Source organism: Megachile rotundata, chromosome 1 (assembly GCF_050947335.1).
Source record: "Megachile rotundata isolate GNS110a chromosome 1, iyMegRotu1, whole genome shotgun sequence".
Classification (NCBI taxonomy): Eukaryota; Metazoa; Arthropoda; class Insecta; order Hymenoptera; family Megachilidae; genus Megachile; species Megachile rotundata.
Window position 1 is genome coordinate 24,546,185 of NC_134983.1, and position 24,046 is coordinate 24,570,230.

At 43.6% G+C, this 24,046-nt stretch overlaps 1 protein-coding gene across 14 annotated transcripts in view; it reads left to right on the forward strand.

Annotated features, from left to right (window-relative positions):
• Positions 1-24,046, forward strand: part of Wdr62 (WD repeat domain 62) — an 80,715-nt gene that overhangs the window by 40,035 nt on the left and 16,634 nt on the right. For 10 of the 14 annotated variants that reach the window (XR_013038311.1, XR_013038312.1, XM_076532221.1 and 7 more), the window contains 11 exons: positions 9,247-9,338; positions 17,230-17,452; positions 18,938-19,153; positions 19,397-19,579; positions 20,019-20,179; positions 20,590-21,418; positions 21,842-22,052; positions 22,150-22,399; positions 22,617-23,070; positions 23,551-23,619; positions 23,847-23,960. Coding sequence is in view for 12 of the 14 variants with exons in the window: in XM_076532221.1 (XP_076388336.1) it covers positions 9,247-9,338; positions 17,230-17,452; positions 18,938-19,153; positions 19,397-19,579; positions 20,019-20,179; positions 20,590-21,418; positions 21,842-22,052; positions 22,150-22,399; positions 22,617-23,070; positions 23,551-23,619; positions 23,847-23,960 (2,802 nt within the window). In the remaining 2 variants the exon portion in view is untranslated. Of the gene's footprint in view, positions 1-3,248; positions 3,276-9,246; positions 9,339-17,229; positions 17,453-18,937; positions 19,154-19,396; positions 19,580-20,018; positions 20,180-20,589; positions 21,419-21,841; positions 22,053-22,149; positions 22,400-22,616; positions 23,071-23,550; positions 23,620-23,846; positions 23,961-24,046 lie in introns of those variants that run through there. The other 4 variants (XM_076532248.1, XM_076532262.1, XM_076532242.1 and 1 more) reach the window with 4 other exon arrangements.

Genomic DNA, 24,046 nt, shown 5'->3' on the forward strand with positions numbered 1-24,046 from the left:
AGTTAATTGCAGCTGTCTAACTCAGGTTAATCAACCTTTCCTTCGCGAGCAAGAATAACGCTCTATCCGTTATTTATATACGTTCTAATTACTAATTTAACGATCCTAATCGTTTAAAAAGATCGTATTACTTTAGAGTCTTTTTAAGATTCGAGTCTTACAATGTCAACCACTGTTATTTTCTACTACTGTAATTACAATTTTTCTCGTATGGCGAGCTACGTTTATAAAATGTAAACGTGTTAAGGGAATAATTGGTATGTTCTATAATTTGCAAGTACTTAAAGGATCGAATATCTTACCGAATCAGCAGAAGCACGTATCGAGTTTGTAACAGTTTAACCTGTATTTAAAACCCTCGTTACTTAATCGTTATCTACGCTATAACTGCAATTTCATTTCCCTCGCGTACAAAGATGTGTGGTCCGCTCATAAATTGCTGAATTAATTGAACCGTATCAGAAAGCGCACGAAGAACAGTGATACCGTAATTGCAGAGCCGGAGAAACGCGTCCGCGATCATGGCGATTCCTTTGATTCCGATTAACGGCGAAATAAATTGATCGATTCGTCGAGATTACCGGACGAACCGGTGCTTATCGCGTTGGCGTGCGTAAATTTACGAATGTAGCTCGCGGCGAACCTTCGTGCAGACCGACTCGTGTCTCTAACCAACACGCTCATTCTTATTCTTATTCTTATTTGTATTCTTATTCTACGGCGATGCGGTGTAACTGTACCAGGGTGTGGCTTACACGCCACGACGTCGCTTGGAAAACGGTCTTGCACGAAACTCGTAATAGCCCGTTAGATCGATCTGCTATGGTAACGCGTACGTGCATGCAACTACCAAACAACTATCTCCCTTGTAGCCAGACCTGACCTTTGCCGTCCATTTTAAACTCTGTCCGTATTGCTTTAAACGAATAAATGGATTAATACCGTAGATCCATTCCTAAACTCGCCGCTCGTTCATTTTTCCGATTTATACGCTTTCGAATGTGCATTTGCACGCGAGTGTACCGTGGAAAAGAAGAATCATTTCTGTTGGATCTGCTAATAGATTTATGAACCAACTGTTTTGTATTTATTACGCTGCAAAGTTCCTGAGAATTTTTCTGAGTTTTAGTAATTGCTTCGTTAACTTTCAAAAGACGGATGTAGCTTCATATTTACCCAGAGCTAAAATATAATTACACACGAGTTTGAAAACCGAAATTGTGCGCGCAGTTTAGTGTACTATCCAAAATTATACGCTTTGTTATTAAAAACTCATTGTATTTCCATTTTGGGTGTAATGCGTAATAGTGTCATTGAACAAGAAAGCTTGTATCAGAGCTCCAAATAAAGTTGCTGAAAGTTAGTTGAAAGTCAAACATATGCCGCGAATTGTTCGGAAGGAAGAGAAAGACGAAACGAAAAGTGCATAAATCTTGGAGAAAAAGTAAAAGTAGAAGCAAAATTGTATGCATAAACTGGTTCAACAGCACGTTCGTAACCGACGATACACGTCGAAGGATGATCTCAAGAACGAAAGAATTATTCGCGATAAATATTTATCTGTAAACTCGTTCCCAACTATCGTGCTGAAAGGCTAATTAAACTGCTACGCGCGTACCTAGCACGACGAGATTACCACTGAAATAATTCATTTGTCGCGTCGTTTCGAAGACACGCGTGGCGTGCAGATCTTTCAAAAAATTACAAACAAGATCTCGAACTGGGCACGTTCGAAGCAAATACGATTAACCTTTAAAAGACGTCTCGTTGATACAGTAGCAATTTGACTTTCATTTTTAGTCGTTGATCTATCGTCTACTATAGATGTGTCCGACCATATCTGTCCTTTTTAGGGAATAAAATTGCTGTCTTTATATCCGTGCATGGAATCGATGGTCTCTTGTTTGTTCAAGTAATTTAAAGACACTCGTATGTGCGCGTATACATATTTGATAAATTTATTCTTGTTAGTTTTGCTAGTATTTATTATTCGTCGAGAAGAGCAAGGCAAATAGCTGAAATTTCGGCGATCACGAAAATCAAAGAACACGCGATCAGGCGCGTTTATCGTGCCCTTTTCGCATAGATCTCACGTTCGTTGTCGATAAATATTTATCGGCAACGCGATTAAGCGACGACCTTCCAGCGACAAATCGCCATTTACGACGTTGCGCGTATGCAAAAAAGCTTATCCTTGTTGCAACAATTTTTTCGCCAACTGTTGAATAAATTCAAGTTCGTCGACGATTTCGTTCCGAGAAATCTAGCATGTCGAACTTTCTAGAAGTCGTTACCAACTGAAACGAAGTTGAAGCGACTAAAGGGCACAATTTGCATGGTAATTAACTATTTAAGCGATAGCGTGGATAGAAGCTGCAATCCGCGCATTCAGAGTTGGCAATTGCAGCGCACGCTCTGTTTCTACCGGTAAAAGTTTAAAACCAATCCACTCGTTCATTGGCAAGTGCTCCCTCGATACGACCGAAATTGCTCTTCAGTTTTTCTTTTTTTATGTTTCCGAGTTTTTCAAATTGTTTTTGGCATAAATACGAGAGGACCGTTGCGCGTCAACACCGAAATTAAAACTTGTGCGATTGTCTTTATGTCTTTAAATCGCTGGCATTTTAAATTCCTTAGAACTTCCTTAACACGCTTCCAGACTCGCTCCAAGATGTTCCTATGTTCCCCGTGTAATTTCCTTAAGTTCGCATGGAAACATCTACAGGTATCTGTTAAAATTTCGGTACACCTAGCGTAGCATTAGGATCATCTCTTTAGGATCACGTCATAATGCCCGTACAAGTATTTCTTCGCATTGGAAAAAGAAGGAAAGACTACGCGTTCAATTTACAATTTTGACGGCGTGTCTCGGTTATTAGCGTACATTCGCAATGTGTGTCGCAGTCGCGCGTAATATATTGTGCGAGTATAGTGTCACACCTTTAAGCACAAAACGTGCTACGTAGCATCCAAGTTTCTCGGCTGTTTTCATTGAGAGCCGACAAAACCCAAGCTAGTGTTACGTAAGGCATCGTATTATGCGAAGGAGACCTTGTCTTCCATCGGTTGTATATTACATCATCGCGCGTTGTATCGCGATGCACCAGCTAAGCTGCTGCTGCTGCTCGTCACGCTGCCATTCGATTAGTCTCGCAAATTACGTCTCCGCTATCGAGCCTGTTCCCTGGTCATCTTCTAGGATGACACGTCGGCTAAACGCGAACTTTCGTCAATTTTCAACTAACTATGCGTGAACGTGCAGCATGTTGAATTACGTAAGTCTAGGGTACAGTTATTTGCGTTAAAAAATTGCCCGGACAAAATGGTGATTTCGTTCTTTTCTTTTCGTGATTCTTCACTTTTATCGGTTATGATTCGAACGTAAATTGAAATCGTATGTTGAACGCGTAAATGGTGTCACGAGAGAAATTTATAAAAAATTACGGCATTTTATTACTCGAATAAAGTATAAATTTTCAGCTTTATAAAGTATAATTGGAATCTTAATTAAAAATTGAAATACGGTATACTTTTTCCAATGTCGAAGTTATAAAAAGTATTACGGACGAGAAAGTGGTTAAAATTCTTATAAATAACCTATATTTAAACTCTATGCATCTTCGTGTAATGTTGCGTAACTCCCAAATAGTTTAATTGCGAATTTAATTATTCGCCATTTCGTGAAGAAAAATTTGGAATTTGAAATTCGATATATCCTTTTTTTCTTCTCATAGCTTAGAGATTAGTCGACTTATTAGACAACTAGTGCTAAAATTCATAGGCCCGAAATTTTTCGTAAAGCTCGATACTTGATCTTTTTAAAGCAATTTCTACGTTGCGCAAGAGGAAAACGGCATTCAATTTAGAAACGAGTCTCTCCATACATAGTAAAAATACTCGTTTGCAAACCACGTTGCTTCCATATCGTTGAAAATACTCGACTGAGCTGCGAAACTTACTATTCATGTCCTTACATCATCGGCGCTGACTACGACGAATTACAATAAGAGCTGCAGCAGCAGAGACGATATCTACGGCGATAAGGACAACGGCAACGACATTAAGGATGTCGACGACGAGGAGAAACGACTGGAGAATTGTCAACTACAGCATTAATCATAATAACAACAATCCAGTTTGCTGCACTGTATCATGAAGTCGGTAAATCAGTCATAAACGTAACAAAGATATATCGGTGTGGTTATATCATGATATTATACTCGTTACGTCGTCAGGAGCGTAGCATCGCCACGCATAGTATCTCGTCGAGTAGTAATTCCACGCGTTGTAACGCCACGTGCTGTATTTTACGTTCGGCAAGGTCCCGACGTTATACCGACCCTAGCTACAGCGTCATCGTGTCGATCTATGATACTCGTTTCGATGAAACTATGCGATCGAGCGTAATCTAGGTCGATTAAGGACGCGAAAGATTGATCTATTTTGAGTGGTTTCGCGATCGTAGGGAAAGGCAAAAGGGTGATCGTTTCGACGAAGGCAGTCGCTTTAACAGAAGTCCGTATTTGGCTCGTGCTCGCTTAGGTTCGCGCGTATGTGCAGCATGCAGTTGCCGCCTCGTTGCAACGGATCGTGCCATTCTGCATTCTTTTCATTGTATCGACCGGTAAAACGTTGTTCGAGTCTCTCATTATCTCGGTCAGTGCACACCGAGTAATACAGAGGTACATATCATTCGGGCTTGCCAGGAAGAGACGTACGACACGCGATTCCTCGACCTACCCTCGATTTTCCTACGATTTTTCCGTCTCTTCGATCGCTTATCGATTACCGGAGCACGATTTCGAGCCGTTGGCAACGGGACGCGTTTCTCGGATCACCGAGCTGGCATCTACACGTATCACGTGGCGTAACTCGACAGCAGAATCTAGAATGGAATTCGTTTTAAACGAGGCTGGGTACGCGAACGTTTTCCTTTCGAAGGAATTTTCTTTGCTCTATTTCGTGTTTAAGAAAGTAATGGAACTTTGACGGTTCCTGATGGTACGGAATCGTTACGGTGAAAGGACATTAACGTATCGGTATGCAGTTGAAGCCAAAGCGAGCGTAACATTCGATAAATTCAAAGTTTTCCCGATCTGTTTCTAGGTCACTTCGGTACTGTTGCGAGAATATTATCGATTATTTCTTATTATAACGGTATATTCCGTTATTAACTATTTCGCTTTAATATCTTGATGCTCGGCATTAAAGATCAAACAGAATCATTGGTATCTAAAGCTCCCACTTTGATCGACTACGCTGTTGTTTCACTCTTTCGCCACTCCACTGAGCCACTATGCTACACTTGCTGTTCCATTATTTCGCTATACTACCGTACAACTATACGATTTCGTATTAAACTACAAGTCTAATATAGGAAACATCTAACACGTTTAAATTGGTTTCTATTTAATTATGAAATTCAACGACTCTTCGAAACGTGCGACCATCAAAGCGTTTAAGATAAGCAAGCAATGCACGTAAAGTTAGACGGATGAGTCTGTCGTAATGTCGTTGAAAGATAAACGAGATAAGAATATGCTCGTTTATACCCATAATAGAAGAGAATATGAAAAACGAAATTAACTAAGGTTCCGAGGCGCGTTCTCGGCAGCGAAGGGTTAAAGTCTGTAGCTGAGAACAGTAGTGAACTCATCGCGCAAAAGGCATTTACACCTGCAGAAATCTGCAAACGACTCGTTTATTCGTCGTCCTTGCCGCGTGTCGCAACGAACTCGTACACCGTCGTAGACAACCTACATTCGAACAAAGCCGTCCGCCTAACCAAAGAGGAAAGCCAACTCTCGGAGAGGATGGCCGACGAGTCGGGCCAGGAACACGGAAAAATTAACGAAGCGAATCTCCGCGAACGAATTTCCCTTTCGTCGTAAAGAAATTATGCGCGGTTGGGAAGCGGTCTGCTCGAGCCGACGGGTACCCGATAAAAACCGACGTAAGAAGCGGTCGACGCGCGATCACGAGCTGGGACACGGCTCAAAGATGGGCCTACCCGTCCGAGAACGAACGAGGAAACGCGCAAAAAGTCGGTTAATGCGCATAATAACGCGTCGATGCGATGCTTCTCCCCGTCGCAAGGACGTCGTTCGTATCATCGCTAAAAGCGTCCCGTAACCGGTTCCATCGCGTTATTCGATTGTTAATCGATTCGATAGAGTTCTCGATACCGCCAACGCGCACGGGCTTCCATCTCCGCGAAACTTGGATAATTTACCATCCATGGAGCAATTATTTCACGATCCCTGCCGTACTACGGCCTTATTAACAGAGTACGTACATGCTAAAGAAAACGTTGAATGAACATTACGTCACGGATCTCGATACTCGACACTCGTTACGCATTATGCCCAACCAACAATAAGCGCACAGGAGGATTCGTCGTTTTATATCGTCATGCCTGTTTATCAGCAACTCGAAGAATCGTTTACTCCCACAGGTTCGTCGATAGCGATATAACCAGTTGTATCTCTCGCAGCGAAAGTTGCACCGGAGGAAGTCGCAGAAACGTTCTCATGATTAATTAAACTTGTCAAGCTTACAATTTAGCATACCATGATGTGCCGTTTCACCGTTTCGCTTTCTCTGGCGTAACGAAACGGCACAACTCGAAAGAACATATGCTAGATAACCGAGCATAGGATCGATCGCGGATGAAAAACGGCGACGCTCGATCGGAAAAGTCGAAATTTATAGCACGCATCTCGTATGCAGGTATCCTTGGACGATTTTACAGCTGTTTTATGGCATCCGCGTGGCAGCCGGTATCTCGCGCACCTTACGACACTCGTACGTTTTACAGCTGGTGTGTTCCGCGAAACGGCAACGGGGATCGTTACGAAACCTTCGGTACAACGACCATAGATGTACGTAGACAGAAATCCGTGGCACGCGTGCTCGTGCCCACATCCAGCTCGTTACCATTTTCCACGGAGACTCGAACGACGACGTCGGTGAGCACCTATCGACGGATGTGGCCAGCCGATGTCCATTTGTCCGTTTAGTAAACTTACCAAACATTCTCTACTCCGATATCGCGAGATATCGTTTTAGGCATACATCGATTTTGTTAGCGAATTTCTTTTCGCCGCAAATTATTTCTCGGCCTTGTTTGCCAACTTTTCGTTCAAGGTTCTTGTCTCGTCGTACACGGATCTCATTGTTCTGCCCTGTATCACTCTGTCCCTCGAGATTGGTCGCGGCCAATTAAGTGATTTGCTGGATCGAATACGCTACCGTATTCGAAAGCAATTGCCCGAGAGAAAGTTCAGACAGCTGGAACGGTTCATCGTGTATTGTTTTTCTCTTCGGCCAAAGTAGAAGAACTCTGCCAACTTCGTGGCACATATATGTATAGAAAAAACTTGCTGGTTTAACGATTCGTAATTTTCGCTATTTAAAAATCGACGATTCAAACGAGTAGAAAATGTTATTAGGATGACATTTGATAACGGTAGAGTGCGGTAATCTGCATTGTTCCATCAGCCATGCTTACTCGCCAATTTTTGCAGCAATGCTCTGTAAATAATATCGGTGAGACGCCCACGCGAAACGAGAACTAGTCGGCCGCGTAACGAATCAATGTCGCGTAGCTCGGATACACCGGTGTAATTTGCGCGCTATCCTCTCCTCCTCTCTTCGAGCCTCCCCTCGTGTCTACGCCTACGCCGATCTCGATTCTCCACGGATCATATACGAGCCCTGTAACTTCCGGCGACGTACACGGGCAGGATCTTACGACGGAAAGACTTCGAAGCTGGACGACGATCGCCTAGAGCAGTTGTGATGCAATCGCGAGTACAGGAACATCGATCTTCTTTTTCCTTTTTATCTCGAACGTAGTTAAGGGAACGCGGCAATTTTCTCGAGGAATAAACCTTGAAGAAGAATTCGCGATGACGCGATAGTGACGCTATATGGATAGATTAGGCTAATGTTTCGCGGGAATATCCAATGAAGTAGCCTTTACGATAATTAGCGATTTGAAACGGCGCGGTAACACACAGTATTCCGGAGCGTAATCGTCTGTTGGTTGTTCTCTGTTGAAGTTTATGCCAAATATAAATCTGATCTAATTGGGAATCGTTGGGATTTCCTTCATCGGTTGCAGCAATTACGTTACTTTACTTATTTGAAATTTTATTCGACAATTCTCTCGAATTATTATCAGTTTCGATCTATCGATCGATAGTTATGATTTCATTCATGGCATCGCATTGATTACGTAAGGACGTATCGATCGTATCGTTGGTTGTATCTAATACGTTATCGGAAGAAGGTGCGTCATTAACTGTACCGCGTAGATAGTATCAGACTCGTTAACAATTTTTTCGGAGATTCTACTCGTCTCGCCAGCCCCGATTTTCGGCCCAGAATCTTCGAATACAAAAGTTTGATAGGCCAATGCGGAAATTGCTGGAACGGTAGCATCCTCGTTACTCGGCACAATGTTGCCGATATCGATCGGTCGAGTTTCTTTGAACTTGAGCCGTGTAAAAAAAGAAAGAAACGAAAGCATGCCGTATTAGCAAACTCTGGCTTATTGTGCGATTTTGGATCGATGCCCTACTAGCGAGCGAATTTTCCACGAATCCTAAAAGATATTCTCGCCTTTCTTAGCCCTTTCGTTGCATCCGTTCTACGCGGAATAGAATTAGCCATGGTTCAATTATGCGCGCGATAAATGCTTTCGTTAATCTCTTTACCGGTCGATCGCCGATTGTCACGCTGTTACGGGTTTCTCGTCGTGTTTCGCACGATTTTCACTCAGCGCCGGTTAACAATACTCGTGAAAAGGTATTGTTTAGCAGAGAGGTCATGCAGTTACCGTCTCTTGTAATTAAAGTGTCTAATTACGAACGTGCTTAGGAGCAAAAATGAGACGTAGATGGGCGTTGATTATTCGCAAGGTTATTTGCCGATTGCGAAGCTTTTCTTCCTTGAGCTTATAAACATTTTTCACTTTTCCAAAATTATCAACCATTTCAGAAAATGTACGTTTCGACGCGAATTTAATTTGGACATATACTTGTACAACTCGATCGATTTGCAACGGAAAAAGAACTCGAAGCAAAAAGCATCGACGGTGGTCCATTTTGGATTCCATTTTTGGGTTGGTCCGTCTTGTACGCGTTATATTTTCAAGCGAGTTACTTTAAGAATGGCAGCTTCATAGTTAAAAATTGAAAATGTCATCGCGATAACGATCAATTTGCTTTCGATTTGTTGCAGATCAAGCTGGAACGTGTGCTCGGCGTAACCGTGTCGAGCAATGCAGCCCTGGACTGCGATGCAACTAGCGAGCTGGTCGCGTATCCTGCTGGGTAAGTTCAACATCGGTCTCTTCATTTTTCTCCCCCGATTCCTTCTACTTATCTCGATCTTACCATTTTTCTCTCATTTGCATCTCTTTCACTTATTCTGATACGTTTGATTAACATCGTTAAATAGCATTTGATTTTAACTCTCGACGAGTTAACAAGTGACTATTCTCTGCGTTGCTAGAACGCCATCTAACTCAATGACCACTGTTGGTCCGTTAAACGATGTCTTCCGTCTTATTTACGTACTAAGGGTCGTTTTCGTCGGTTCGTACGGGCCTGTCGTCAACTCGTCCGAGCATCGAAATTATGGTATCGTCCGTGCAGTTATAAATCATCGTTCGATAATGATCGCTATAGATTGCAAAATGAAGGTAATTGGTAGGTTAACGAGAGGCAAAAACCGGGACAAAAGGGAGAGTCGAGCTCTCTCGTCGGTGCTGATCTTACGCCGTATCCTGAAAATTTTGTTGAAATTTATTCTTGTTCCGCTGAAACATCTATTCAGCGCAGATTTAACGAGCTATGGTGATTCAACGATTCGTTTTGACGGTAAATATGATTTACGAAGTCGGCATTTACAAAGAAGTTTTTCGAGTGTTCCGCTTGCGTCGATAATTACAGTCTGTTTTAACTACGAGGGAAAAGAAATTGTAAGTAAGAAGCCGAAGATAATCAAGGAAAGGAAGATGCATCGTTTGTACTTTGCAGAATTTCACGTTACGAGTTAAAACATCCTTGCTTTTCATCTCATTTTCCGGCGTTCACGTTTCACGCTCTGGATATTCTACGTTCATTATCAAATCCTACGTTTCAATTAAATTTTTCTTCTCTGTCGCTCAAAGCCAGCAAGCGAGCGTGCCACCCGTGCACGATCTCGTTTAAATACCGCTGTCTATGATATGTAGAAAATCGGAAATTTCTAACGAGAAGAAATCTTCGTACGTAACTCCTGAACCTTTTGAACACGGAGATTCGAGACAACCGTATTACGCGCAACAACGCGAACGAAAAAGAGAAAAGTAACGTACTTTCGAAATTCAATTTTCAATCGAAACCGTATGTTTTTACAGTGGTTTGCAACAGCGTCGAATCAAAACCGGTAACGATAATTGTTTCGGTTTTCCGATAGCTTTTTCCTCTATGAAATCGGTGAAATTTATCAAAGAAATCAAATAACTTCGGTAGGTGCAGTGAACGTAGAAAACATTCGTTCGCAAAGATTGCCTCGTCAGATCGTAATTTGTTAATTAATTTTAATGAAATTCCTTCTCACTGTACCGATCGGTACATTACTCCGAAGTAAATTAAATTGGAAAGTAAATCGAACGGATGAATAGTTCGCGAACGACACAGAGTGTTTACCAGCACCGATTCTTCTTTCACAGAACTTTTTTTTTACCTATTCGAGATCTCTTTGATATCGTAATTGGGATAGAAGAAACGAGCGAGTTGCAAAGGGGAAGAGAATTAACGAGACGAATCGTGTTACAAATCCACTGATCTTAAAGATATTCGTGGGAACGAGCGCAGGAAGAAACAGAAAGAGACTTTGCATAACGCGGCACACGGAAGCGCGGGATTGTCTCGATCGGCGATATCGAATCGCGATATTTCGTTCGAGATGCTCGACGTTCGCGAAACGTGATCGACTCGATTCCCGATGTTGACCTATTAGATTAATCGGGAAGCACTGTCACTCTTCGATGGTCGTTTCCGAATTTTTTAATTAAAAAATTTGATATTTCGGTATTTCTAAAATTACGAAATTTTTCGTTGGTCCTGAAGAAAAAAGTAACGTTATCGCGAAACACTTTGTCGGTAAAATTAAAACGGATCCGAATGAAAGGAGCCTAAATTACGGTCGAAACGTCCATCGAGCAAATCAGACGTTAAGCTATACGTCCCTAACATTCCCGATCCTTTATCGGAAAGATTGGATCGCGTAACGAGCATTTGTAACCAGACGTTTCTCTTGAATGGTCTACTCGGAGCGTCCAATAGAAGCTCATATTCGAAATGGCCACCTACTACAAACGATAGGATAAATTGAAACAGAACATCTCTTCGAAAGGCCGATACGCCGTTCAATATCTCTACCTCTCGTGTCATCGCGTGGCTTTCAACGAATAACTTTCTCGCACCGATGATGTTGGAAAACGGAGAAAGGTTCGATTTCATTTTCAATTTTCATCGTGATCGAAAACGCTATCGTCACAGATTCCGTTTTGCCGACTTTCCGAGACGACTAATCGTACGAAATCGTTACGATCGAACGATTAAATGAGCCGGTAAGCGGCTGCGAAGAATCGAGAGGCGACCATGAAAGAAAGTTCAGGTTCGTTAACGTGCATGGTGGAGAGAAAAAAAATGTACTCGCGCGATTCTGTCGGTCACGGATAAACGCGGATGGTATACAAGGAGGCTCGTTTCTTCTTCGACCGCGTGAATGGAAGAATGGCGAAAGTGCGATGGGGAGAGATTACTCTGCACCGAGAGAATCGAGCCGCGCTTCGTCCTTTTCTTACTCTCTATTTTAATTTCTACGCTAACTTTATTACCGTATTATCCACCGACATAGTACTACGACTCCCGTATCCGTAGCTTGCCGACTAATTAATAAGATATCTTTAATCACCGATCGAGTATCGATAATAACGGTTCTAGTTTGTGCCTCCTAATTCAACGATATCGCGAAAGTTGAAGGAATTTGAAAAGCTCGCGTCGAGGAAAACGAATCGTTTCGAGAAAAATAGTTGCAGCTTTCGGACACGGTTAAGAATAGTAAGAGTTTGTCGCGTAATCGATCAGATATTTTCGCACGCGCTACTTAAGCCGCTTAAATTGCCGACACGATCGAACCGGACAACGGCGGCGCGGCACAGAGAACTCGAATGCAACGAACTATGGCACGATACTTGGACGGAAATCGGGTCAAGAGAGAGGTGAGCGGACCAAAAGATTCTGTGTCGGAGATCCGCCTTTTGCCCGATACGTATCGGCGACAATTAAATCGTTCAATCGACCTGGCAACCTCTGACGCGATCCTCTTGCGTCGGCAGACCATTTCTTTTTCTTGCCATCGCGCCACGTCGTGGGAAATGCGCCACGTTATCGTCACCGATCGGTATAGTTTGCCTTGGAAATATACCACGATCGCGAATTAAAGCGTCTACTGGAAATAATAGCAGAGACGCGGAGATCGTTTCGAGTCCAGAGATCCCTACAGATTTCGGAATTCCTCGGAAAATTTCTCGAAGAACTCGCGACACGTCGTTCTAAAGCTTCTATCGAAAGAACAGTTTATGGTAACTTTGAATTTTATATAAACTGAGAGAGAGAGAGAGAGAAAACAATGTCGCATTTGCCGAAAATGTACGTAAAAGATTGATCGTTGGCTGGCAAGGAAGTTTTCGACAGCGCGTATTACCGTGGTGGAGCGAGATTACGGTTTCCTCGGTCATGTAATGGCCGGTAATTGCAGGCAAACTGTAACGAGCTCGACGCGATACCTGAACCTCGGTGCACGCGCGTGGTTACGCGTGCATGAACAAAGCTTCCTCGGATCGAAAGTAGCTAGAAGTTGCGTGTCTGGTTTCCGTCGACGCGTCCGGTTATCGCCTCGGTTGTTCCTTCGACTTATCTTATGTCATCGCTCCTACGACAAACGTTTCTTCAAATTCTAACAGTCATCGATAATGCACCATCGAATAAACGACATTGCATTAATTTTGTTTAAATATAATACTGCAACGTTGTTCGCTACGATCGAAACAGACAGGTTAAACGAAGACGGTAATTAAATAAAAAAAGAGTCACAGTCGATCGCTAACAAACTGGCTGGCAACAGTTTACTTTGCGTAGCACGGTTTTCTCATTGACGTTGCAACGCGAATCACCGGTGCCACGAGCCGACTAATTGCAACTCGCCTAATTATCGTTCGTTCGTAACTTAGCACCCACGGTTCAACGGACTATAAGCCTCGACTCGGTCTCGCTTTATACGCGTATCATTATTCGACATCGCGCAAAAATAAAAAGACTTTATTTCGAAAGATACGAAAGCTTTAATGCCATGTTCACCGTTTACGATCTCCCGCAATCTGGTTAAAGTTAATGCTGTTCGAAGCTTTCGAGCGTGAGCCGTATTCAAGAAGAAAATACAACCGACGTTTTTTCAACCTCGTGCCAAGATTCGTTGGGAATTTGAACACTCGCTGATCACCGATCTATTCAGAATCGATCTATCGATCGATAGCACAGCTTATAACGTAAAAGTTTCGAACGGCGTTAAGGAGAAAGCCCGATCGACGCTTTTAATTAATTTGCCGCTTTTCGAATACACCGTATTCTTTCGCGCACAAATACACGCCGTAAATGAAACTTCTGTCAAGCATCTGACAGAATTTAGGAAATATAAGATTTGGGAGCGTAAGGCAAATTTGAACGGCATATATCGGAAGCGATACGATCGGTCAGGAATCGCGAAAGCCTTCGGGCGTTTCATTTCACGCTAATTACACGATGCTCTCTCGAGCGTTTTCCCATCCTCCCGGTGTGCTCCAAAGTCGAGATTGAACTTTTCTTCAAGGCCACGAATAGACATCCAGGTCAGCATTTTCCTCTTAACGCATCCACGAGCTTTGCGACCACGTCGCAAGTAATGCCAAGTAATTCCGAAATGTTTTCGTCTCTACGATTTAAGGACGGCTTTCGAACTCTTTGCAGCGAACACCGAAACGCGTCGAGGGAACTCGTGAGCAAGAAAATGAGAGTTCCTGCTTTCTTCCTATCCATACGTATTTTTTTCTCTCTGTTCTTTTCTACATACAATAGACGAGTAGAATGTTTGAACGATAAAGAGCTTTTCGAAACTGCGATTAGAATTGTAAGCCTGAGAAATGGAAATATCGCGATTCCATTACTAACGTTTTAATTAAATTGTACGCGGAAGTTGAAAGTAAGCGAGAAATATTTGTTCGTGTACCGAAGAAAAGGCAGAAAAGTCAGAGTATTAAGGGACACGTAGTAAAATCATGTTCCGCACGATTAATCGGTCGATCCGTTTTTATCGGTCAGCTGATCGGTGCGTCTTCAGAAATCGATCGTTCTAAATCGGTAGAGTTCCATCGCGCAACTTATTAGACACACCGTCTCGTCGACCGGTTTCCATGCTCGATAATCGACCCAGTGACCTTTATACCGACGACCTTAGCTGCTCCTCTGCACGCAACTCGTGGCTAGAAATTACCAGACACGGCTTCCTGGTGCATTGCTCGAGACTTTCTTGCGAAGCTTTTGCCGTGACATTAAGGTTTTGCGTTAACGGTATCCTCCAGTCGCCAAACACACAACCTGGATTATCGTATAGCGACGGGTCAGCGATCGCTTCGAAGATTACCATAAATTAAAGATTCTCGATAACTTCGAAATAGTCGAAGCTCTCTCTGTCCTTAGCCATAAGCTGTCCTTTATTGCCTTCGTAAAATTACCTGGCACTAGAATCTAAAATTAGAATTGCACTTATTATCATATAGACGAGCGTAGTTGCTCGAAATTTTTTCGACATTCGAAACGGTTAAATCTCTTAATCGCTCTCTTCCTTCGGCCAAGGGTCAAGTCAAATTCACGGATCGGACAAAGAAAGGGGAGATGAAGTACGACGAGGGTAAAAAAAGGGGATGTCGAGGGTCGATTGTGAACAGGACTTAAGCCTTTTTCCGCATAGAACGCAGAAGGCTCTCTCGCTAGGCGAGAGGAGCGAGGCCGTGTGAAGGAGGCACACTCGCTTTACCTTAGACCTACTGAAACTAGCACACACGTTGCCCATCAAGCTACCCGACACAACAAATGCATGTGCTCGAGTACCGAAGCTCTCGGTTAGATACTCGGATTTAGACGCGTCGATACCGGTGAATCGAGGTTTCTGCGACTCTCGTTTTATTCTCGGTTTTCGTAGCACGATCGGATCGCGATACGAATAAATCACTCGATGCATCGCGCACAATTTGGTGGTAATGCCGTCGAACATCGATCAAAGTTGCCTTCTTTTTAGATCGTTATACATCCGCTGACTCGATCGCCGCCAAGATTGCTTCGCTAAAAAGACGTGTCATTTTCTCGTTCGTAGCTTATAACTGTTCACCGCGTTGCAAAAAGTCGAGATCAATCGTTGGCTCGTCGTCGGTCCGCTTTCGACAGGAAGCGTCAGATGCCGAAGAAGCAGCCATCGAACGGACGCGAACAGAGTTTATTGACACGACTTGCTCGACCGTGCAAACACGGTCAAACTGCGACGACGCGTGTTACGATTATGGTACCGAACGATGTAAAATCGCGCAAAAGAACGACGGTCCATACCGATCCGTAATAAAATTATAAGTTACCGCGAATTATTCTACGAATTGGCCATTTCTTGTCCTATTTGGTTGTTCGACAAAACACGAAATTGGAATATTCGCCTCGCGGAGCATCCCCCGTCGTCGTTAGACGCAGCTTCGGTTTACTCGGCGTGGACTACTTTCCCGTGGGAACGCGCGTTCCAGTACGCTTAGAACCGCGTTCGAATCGCATCTCGGTACAAAACGAGTCCGAAAGGAACGCGTGGAAACTGTACATCGTAGAGAAATCGTTCACCGTGTTGTTCCAACTTTTCCCATCTTTCTCCTTCGAACTCACGACGAGAACCGAGAAAAGGAAGCTGCGGACTCGACGTACTATCACCGGACAAGCTTCGAAATCAACGTACATACTTGCCAACACGTTTTCGATTTTTCGACACTGTTGGCGTGTGTTGTATCATTATCGCGCGATAATATTAGACGCCCGTCGATGCAGACATTAACGATACGTTCCTGGTCGGTGTAATACCGTTTGAAATCCTATCGACTCGAGATTTCCTGATCTTCCGACGGAAGAATCGTGCGTGTAATTTTTTGATTCTCGGTGAAAGTGATCGCTAAGATCGATGAAAAACAGTTAGATCGTTGGTAAGGTTCAGCGTGAGGTTCGATTGTGGCCAGATTACGTTACTCGGGTGTTTTGCTAACGTAATATCGCGACAAATGGTAGCACGCAGAAGAAACGCCACTGGTTGGGATCGAGTTTATTGACACGTTGCGGTTTAGTTAGGCTGACGAATGAATCGACGCGGTGGACGCACGAGTCGCGTTTCATATTACCGCGAACACCGCGTGCCTCCGTTCTTTCGCGTTTACACGCCGGCTGCTCATCGATCTGTATTACGTGATTGATCTTTGACCAAGCCTCTAACTGCTTGGAAACGCGTCCAATTATTAACGCTTTCGGAATCGCCTTTCAAACAAATGTATACCGCTGCGAACGAAGATAGACGTTTGCAACCGAGTCGGAACGATTCATTTACGATTTTAAGCTTTCGATTTAATAACTCTAAATAAGTAAAAAAGAAACTGTTCGTTTTGGCACGTGTTACGTAGAATTTGGAAGCGCTTCGTGCCCGGCAATTAGCAGTGTCGCTTTCACCTGCAACCGGCAGATCGAAGATTAACTTATCGTTTCCTTCAAAGAAACTCCAATTTCTTATGTCACGGTGTTCGCCTTTACGACCTGTAATTAATGTCCACTTGGTGAACCGCTCGAGTTCTTCTCCTTCGTAATTGCTATTACGGATAAATGGGAAGCGGTAGCCGCTATCCGCGTATTTTATTTTCCCGGTTAACAACTGTAATTGAAACGGTATTTTACGGTATTTCCAATGTTACGGGATTAAAAGTTCATAATAATTATCTCGGCCAGATATCGACCAGATACGTTTATCTATTTATCACGGGCGGAGTTTCTAGCGTTATCGTGTATAGTAAAAAATGAAATGCCTATCGCAGCGAATTAATAGGAAAATTATCTCGTGTTACAGATGCACCGTGGTGCTGTTCAACCCTCGGAAGAACACTCAGGCCCACGTGTTGAACGCTTGTCGTAAAACCGTGACATCTTTAGCGCTCGCTGGCGATGGCAGGTTTTTGGCGACCGGCGAATGCGGTCACATGCCGAATGTTCGTGTCTGGGACATCTCCGATCCGTACAATGCGGTGCAGATCGCTGAATTTTCCGGACACAAATACGGCATTAACTGTGTGGTAAGTACAAGATAGTTCTTTTTTCTTCTTATCAAAATTTCGTTCTTTCCTAACTCCTCTTTCCCAGGACACGAATTCGCTTACGATTCCGAGGATTCGATTTCGATTGCTCGCAGTTTGTTTGCGCGTTAAGCGATAACGACGATCTTTTGTTAACGAAGAAAGCCGAACGTACGCGTTACTTTACATTGTACAATTCGAGCGCAACTTTTTTTCAAACATCGTACATAAGCGTTCATTGTCGTTAACTGACTCCGAGCGAAATTACTTTCCGGGAAAAAGTCAGAACCTTTTCAACGCCGAGCAGGCAACGAGAGAGGCCGCGTTGAATGCATAGAATGAAAAAGGGGAGCCGCGCCCAATACGCTCGCACGACCTTACACCGTCTCGCATGTTAATTAAGACCCGCTGTTTTTATCTGTACGACACTTCTACGAAGACGCCGCGTCAAGGTGCTTCCGTGACCGTGAAATTTCTTCTCCGAGAACAACTATTTCTATACAGGAATAATTCTTTTAACCCTTTGTATAATAAAAGCGATCGCAGTCGCTCGCCTTTGAGTAGGATTCACCGTGCGTACCAGACGCGTTAACTCGGTACTCGTTATCTGTTGCGCATGAAAACGCACCGAATAAATAAGAACGATCTTCGAATAAATGTTAGACGAAACAACTTTTCCGGTATGTCGGAAAATTATTCTTCTACCGTCGTTTCCTTTCGTACCTAGGCTTTCTGTAGATAAGAGAAAATATAGAGGAAGAAGCTCGTCTTATTATACAAGGGCAGATGGTCGTAGATTAAATATGTCGTTAGACGAAGTAGAGAACAAACGAAAAATTAACGTTGCTGGTAGCGTTCTGTTTTTTCATTTAAAACGTAATGGAAACAATTTTCCTGGGACTTTGGAGCGATAATGAAAGTGAAGAAACAGAAAAGCGTCGCGTCGCGTCTCTGCGAAGAATTAACTCGTCGCATTCGCGCCACGTGCATCCAGGTACGTGCAGCTTGGTTGCACGAGGTGTCTCGACGGCGTAGGCAAACTACGTGAATACGAAATCCTCGTCCGTTCTCAGCGAACGGACAACGGTACTTTTTTTTATTGTTCTTCTGCATTCCCTCGATACCTCTGGTACGATGATCCTTCTTCGAAACTTTACCCATCTACAACACTCTCTGCATCTGAAATATTCTCCGTCGACTTTATCGTTAAACGAAATATACCAATTATTTCTTAGGCAACAGGTTAATCGTAAAATAGATTCGTAATGTTCCATAATTCGATAATAAAATTTGTAATGGATGAAAGGTGGATGGTTTCGAACACATAATTACAAAGCCGTTCGAATCGAAGACAACGCGACTTCTACGGAACTTCTGATCGCCAACATCGGTCCTCTTAAATCCCAAAATGGGTTCAAAGTTTGAATCCATGTAAGTGGTCGTACTCCGTGTAACGACGAGGATTTAATGGATGTTTCTTTTAAGGCATTTTCACCGAGCAACAAGTACGTGGTGTCCGTGGGCTCTCAGCACGATATGATCGTCAACGTGTGGGACTGGAGGAACAACGTTAAGGTGGCGTCGAACAAAGTGTCGAGTAAAGTGAAGGCCGTCTGCTTTGCGGAAAACGGCAATTACTTTGTCACCGTGGGCAACAGACACGTGAAGTTTTGGTATCTCGAGTATTCGCGCAGTGCCAAGGTAATTGAATGTTAATTTCACGCTACTTTTCGATTATAACTCTCGACGGTAACTACTACAGACGATTCTCTTATTCTTAATGTGAACATTTCGGGATTCGTGAATCCCCAAAGTGTCCGGACATTTATCGAGTAGTGCGCGTAAAGGTGACCGGTGACGATTACGAGAAAAACGTAGAGTGACGGGGTGAGAGGCAGGTAACGGTTCGGCAAAGATGGTGATAGTAGGAATTTTGTTGCACAGTATAAGGAACCTGTGCCTTTGATGGGTCGGTCCGCCATATTAGGAGAGCAAAGAAACAACGATTTCGTGGACGTAGCCTGCGGCCGAGGGGAAATGGCAGACTCCACGTACGCGATCACCAAAACAGGCCTTCTATGCGAATTTAATAACAGGAGGTTGCTGGATAAATGGGTGGAGCTTCGTGTAAGTACTGTTGCCTGCAATAGACTTTCTCGAATACTGTGTTTAAGGCTATTACGCGACCCCATACCACTCAACGAACCTTCGCGATATTATCGCGCAGGAATTTATTTTAACGCTTTCCCATCGAAGCATTAGATCGCCGAATGCGAATTAAATCGGCTACTTACACGGCTTTTAATAGCTATAATCTTATAAAAAATTAATCAACCATTTTGTCTTCGGAGCATCAAAGAAAGGTTTTCGCAGTCGTTTTCATCAGACTTTCAGCATTGAATTGATGCGGAATAAGTGGCATTTGGCAAGATTTTTATGTCGTCAAATCCGTGACATAATATTTCGAAATTCTTCGTTTGATTATGCAACAACCTAATGCAATGTTTCTGGTCGCGGTATATGAATGTTGGATTGGTATTGATTTCACGATGTTGCCTGTTTCCAGACAAGCAGTGCCAATTGCATGGCCGTCGGGGACAAGTACATCTTCATCGGCTGCGCGGAGGGAATCGTCAGGTGTTTTAGTCCTAGTACGCTTCAATTCATCACCACGTTACCGAGAACGCATTACCTAGGTGTCGATGTTGCTCAGGGATTGTCCATTAGGTAAGCGAACGTGCCAGTAACGATTTCTTCGACTATCTTCCTCCACTCGTCAAGCTGAATTAACTCTGAATTAAATTTGCATTCGATATTCGGTATAACTGTCACATTTCTAGACATCTTTCTAAAGAATGCAGCTTTATTTTTTCTGTCCGTTCTGAAGATCATCTGTAGATCGTTAAACGTTTGATGACACCCGTGCAGAAATCAAATGAAATTTCATTTTGTCTTAAATCCGATGCTATTCGAATCTTTCGAATTTTCCACAATTACTCTACCGTTCCTGAGATTCGAAGTTAGCCACACGGTAATTTGAATTACCCGTTGATACTTCCGAGAGTATCTTCGCGGACGCAGTTACTCGCGTCGGTGATACGATCCTTCGAAATTTAATCCTTCGTTGTCGGTTGCAGTCACATGTCTCAACATCCAGCGAATGCGAGGTATCCGGACGCGATCGCGCTAGCGTTCGACGAACAGAACAACAAGTTGACCTGCGTGTACAATGACCACAGTATCTACGTGTGGGACGTCCGGGACATCAGACGGGTCGGAAAATCCCATTCGTTCCTCTACCACTCCGCGTGCATATGGGGCGTGGAAATGTATCCTACGGGATCGGAATCCGTGAACGCGATGCCAGCCGGAAGCTTCATCACCTGCTCCAGCGACGATACCATTCGGGTGTGGAATCTCGAGAAGGACGTGTCCTCGAACGACACGCTGTACAAGCGGAACATTTACAGCAACGAGTTGCTCAAAGTGTTGTACATAGATCCAGAGTTGACTTACCTGAAGGATTTGGACTTGGCCGCAGCGGGTTCCACGGAGAAGAGCGACGCTTCGTACGACGGTCGAAACGGGGTTAGATCGATCAGGGTCAGCCCAGACGGCAAACATCTAGCTTCCGGAGATCGATCGGGAAACATTCGAATTCACGATCTCTCCTCCTTGGAAGAATTGTGCTTGATCGAGGCCCACGACGCCGAAGTGCTCTGTCTGGAGTACTCGAAGTTCTCCAAGTTTTCGGCGGAGACGCACAGATTGCTGGCCAGCGCTTCCAGGGATCGGCTAATCCACGTGTTCAGCGTCGATCAAGGGTACAACTTCTTGCAGACCCTCGACGATCATAGTTCTTCCATTACTGCCGTCAGATTTTTCAATCAGAGCAATCAAAGTAACCAAATTCAAATGGTGTCCTGCGGTGCCGACAAGAGTATTATTTTTAGACAACTACAATCGGTACGTCGGGTTTGTCGCTATTTATTTTAAAGCGGAGACACATTGTTATCGTTGCCGTAAAAGATGTAGCGTAGGAGTACTCGTAACGTACAAGCATGTTTGGCTTTTATACCGTACGTTCATCTCGAGGTGATACCAGAACAGTGCTTCCCTTTTTGTGTCCATTTCCCTCGGATAGATTGCGGTCTGGACGTCGAACCGCAAACGAAGTATAAAATAGAGGCTATCCTTCCAGACCGCAACCTATATGAAAGGAGTAAACACGAAGAAAGAGAAGTCTAGAGTAACCTTGGACATCTCTGCGCTAGATCGAGAACAGGAAGTCACAGTCGTTACAAGTACTCACCTAGTGGCATATCTCCGCCTCGATAAAATCGTTTTCGTCGTTTTTCTTTGCACATGATCGTGTTTCCATCGTTTCAGACACCGGGAGGGATGCCTCAGTTCGCTAGGGGTCACAACGCTCAGGGAAAGACCACTTTGTACGACATGGAGGTCGATTCCGGGCAGAAGCATGTTTTAACTGCCTGCCAAGATAGAAACATAAGGGTTTACAACGTAGCCACGGGCAAACATAGCAAAACGTTCAAAGGATCCGTCGGCGAGGATGGGTCTCTCATTAAAGTTGTTTTAGGTAAGACATACGATGTAAGAACGATACTAATTGCGAATTTTCAACGACGATATACACGATAGTTAACGTACTTCCAATTCGATATTTTATGCCGCAGACGCGTCAGGAATCTACGTAGCTACCTCGTGTACAGATAAAACGCTGTGCGTGTACGATTACTATAGCGGTGAATGTATGGCAACTATGCTCGGTCACTCGGAGTTGGTGACAGGCCTGCGTTTTAGTCCCGACTGTCGCAACCTCGTATCCGCCAGCGGAGATGGTTGTATATTCGTTTGGCGTGTTCCACGCGACATGGTTGTAACTATGCAGGCGCGTCTTGCTCAGCAAGCGATGCGAGCTGGAAAGTAAGATCAACTTAATTATGCTACTCGTAACATTCGTACCACGACCCTTTGCGTTACAATCACTTTTCTTCTTTAACTTCGAACGATGTAATTTTACTCTTCTATTATTTATTATATGTATCTCGTCTTAAGTACAATGATTATCATCCCCATTTTGAGAATCTTTAAAGAGCAGAGCGTATATTATAATCTACATGATACTGTAAAATCCTTGTAGGAGGCCGCCTCAAGTGAACGGCACAGGAATCGAGATACAATTGGACAACGAAACGTTTGGATCGCCACCGCCAGAGTTCCTGGATCCAAACGCGAATCCAACGTCGCAGAACGTAGGCGTGGATTACAGGTTTAGCGTGGGCCAGTTACCGCTTTGGGCCAAGAAGCAGATAAATACGAACGCGGACGAAAGTGGGACTCTCGGTTCGAACGTTAGACCTCTAGGTGTTGACTTACCGAAGGGACGATGGGCACAAAGGGTTCAACAAGGAGACGGTATAACGGTAAAGTCCGTCTACGACAGCGACGAAGTTATACCTTTCCCTCCGCCTCGTGGGGCGATAGATTCGGATGGCGGTGGTGGAGGCGGTGGTTCGAAAGACAGCTCCATCGACAGCGGTACCGAAACCAAATGCAGCAGCGATTATCGTAGGGAAACGATGATTATCAAAAGGGTAAGCTTCTGTTTTCAACGATTTCTATCGCGAAACCCTGCAATAACTCGGATCATCGTAATTCTAATAAATTAATCTATTAATATATATCATTTTCTTTAATCTTTAAACAGCGGAGCTAGGTGATTCGAAAATTCTGAAAAAACCTTTTTCCGATTCAACAGCAATAAAATATATTTTCAGCGCTAAATTGACATTTTCCTAATTTCGGTATAATGAAAACTTATGGTTTGTCCGTGCAGGAGATGGGCAATTAAGCCTTTTAAAAATTCTCTGACGGTTCGAGTAATTCGGTGCTTGCTACCCACTAGAGTCTTCAATAACCAACGCAATGAATTTAATTTGATAAAACGGTGAAAAAGCTATAAGCTAAAAATATCTCCTTTTTATATTGAATTTATTGGCGAACGTCGGGCTCCGTTGTCTCGTCTAATTGTTCACGCAAATGAACACTAACAGCGTTCATAAAACTGGTTCTAGGAAGAGGATGAGACTGTATTTCAACCTTGTCCAGATAGTTACAGAGAACTAGCAGAAGACACAAAACAGGTACTAACTGATTCCCAGTAACAACATTTAATCATTACATGGTAATCAAATTGTGAACCAGAGGTAACGGCAAAACTGAGTTCGATCGCATCTTCGTGTTTGTCCTTTATTGTTCGATCAGCTTTTCATATGGTTCCTTTTTCGATCCTTTCTTTCTCTTGCACGGAATGATTCGTCCGCGATTTGTTTTGTTTTGATTCTGTATTTTATTTTAACCGACGACGTAGGTAATCGGTGGTAACGTGACCGTAACTAGAGGTAGCAATATCACGGAATTGACACGTCAGTCGAGGAGTCGTCATCATACCGACGATAGCAGTCTTGGCAGCTTTAAATTTGAGGTACATCTCATTGAACGCCTCAAACACCTGCAGCAAATCATCGTCATGCAACAGACTTGCACAGCAAGTAGTTTAATGGGCTGCAG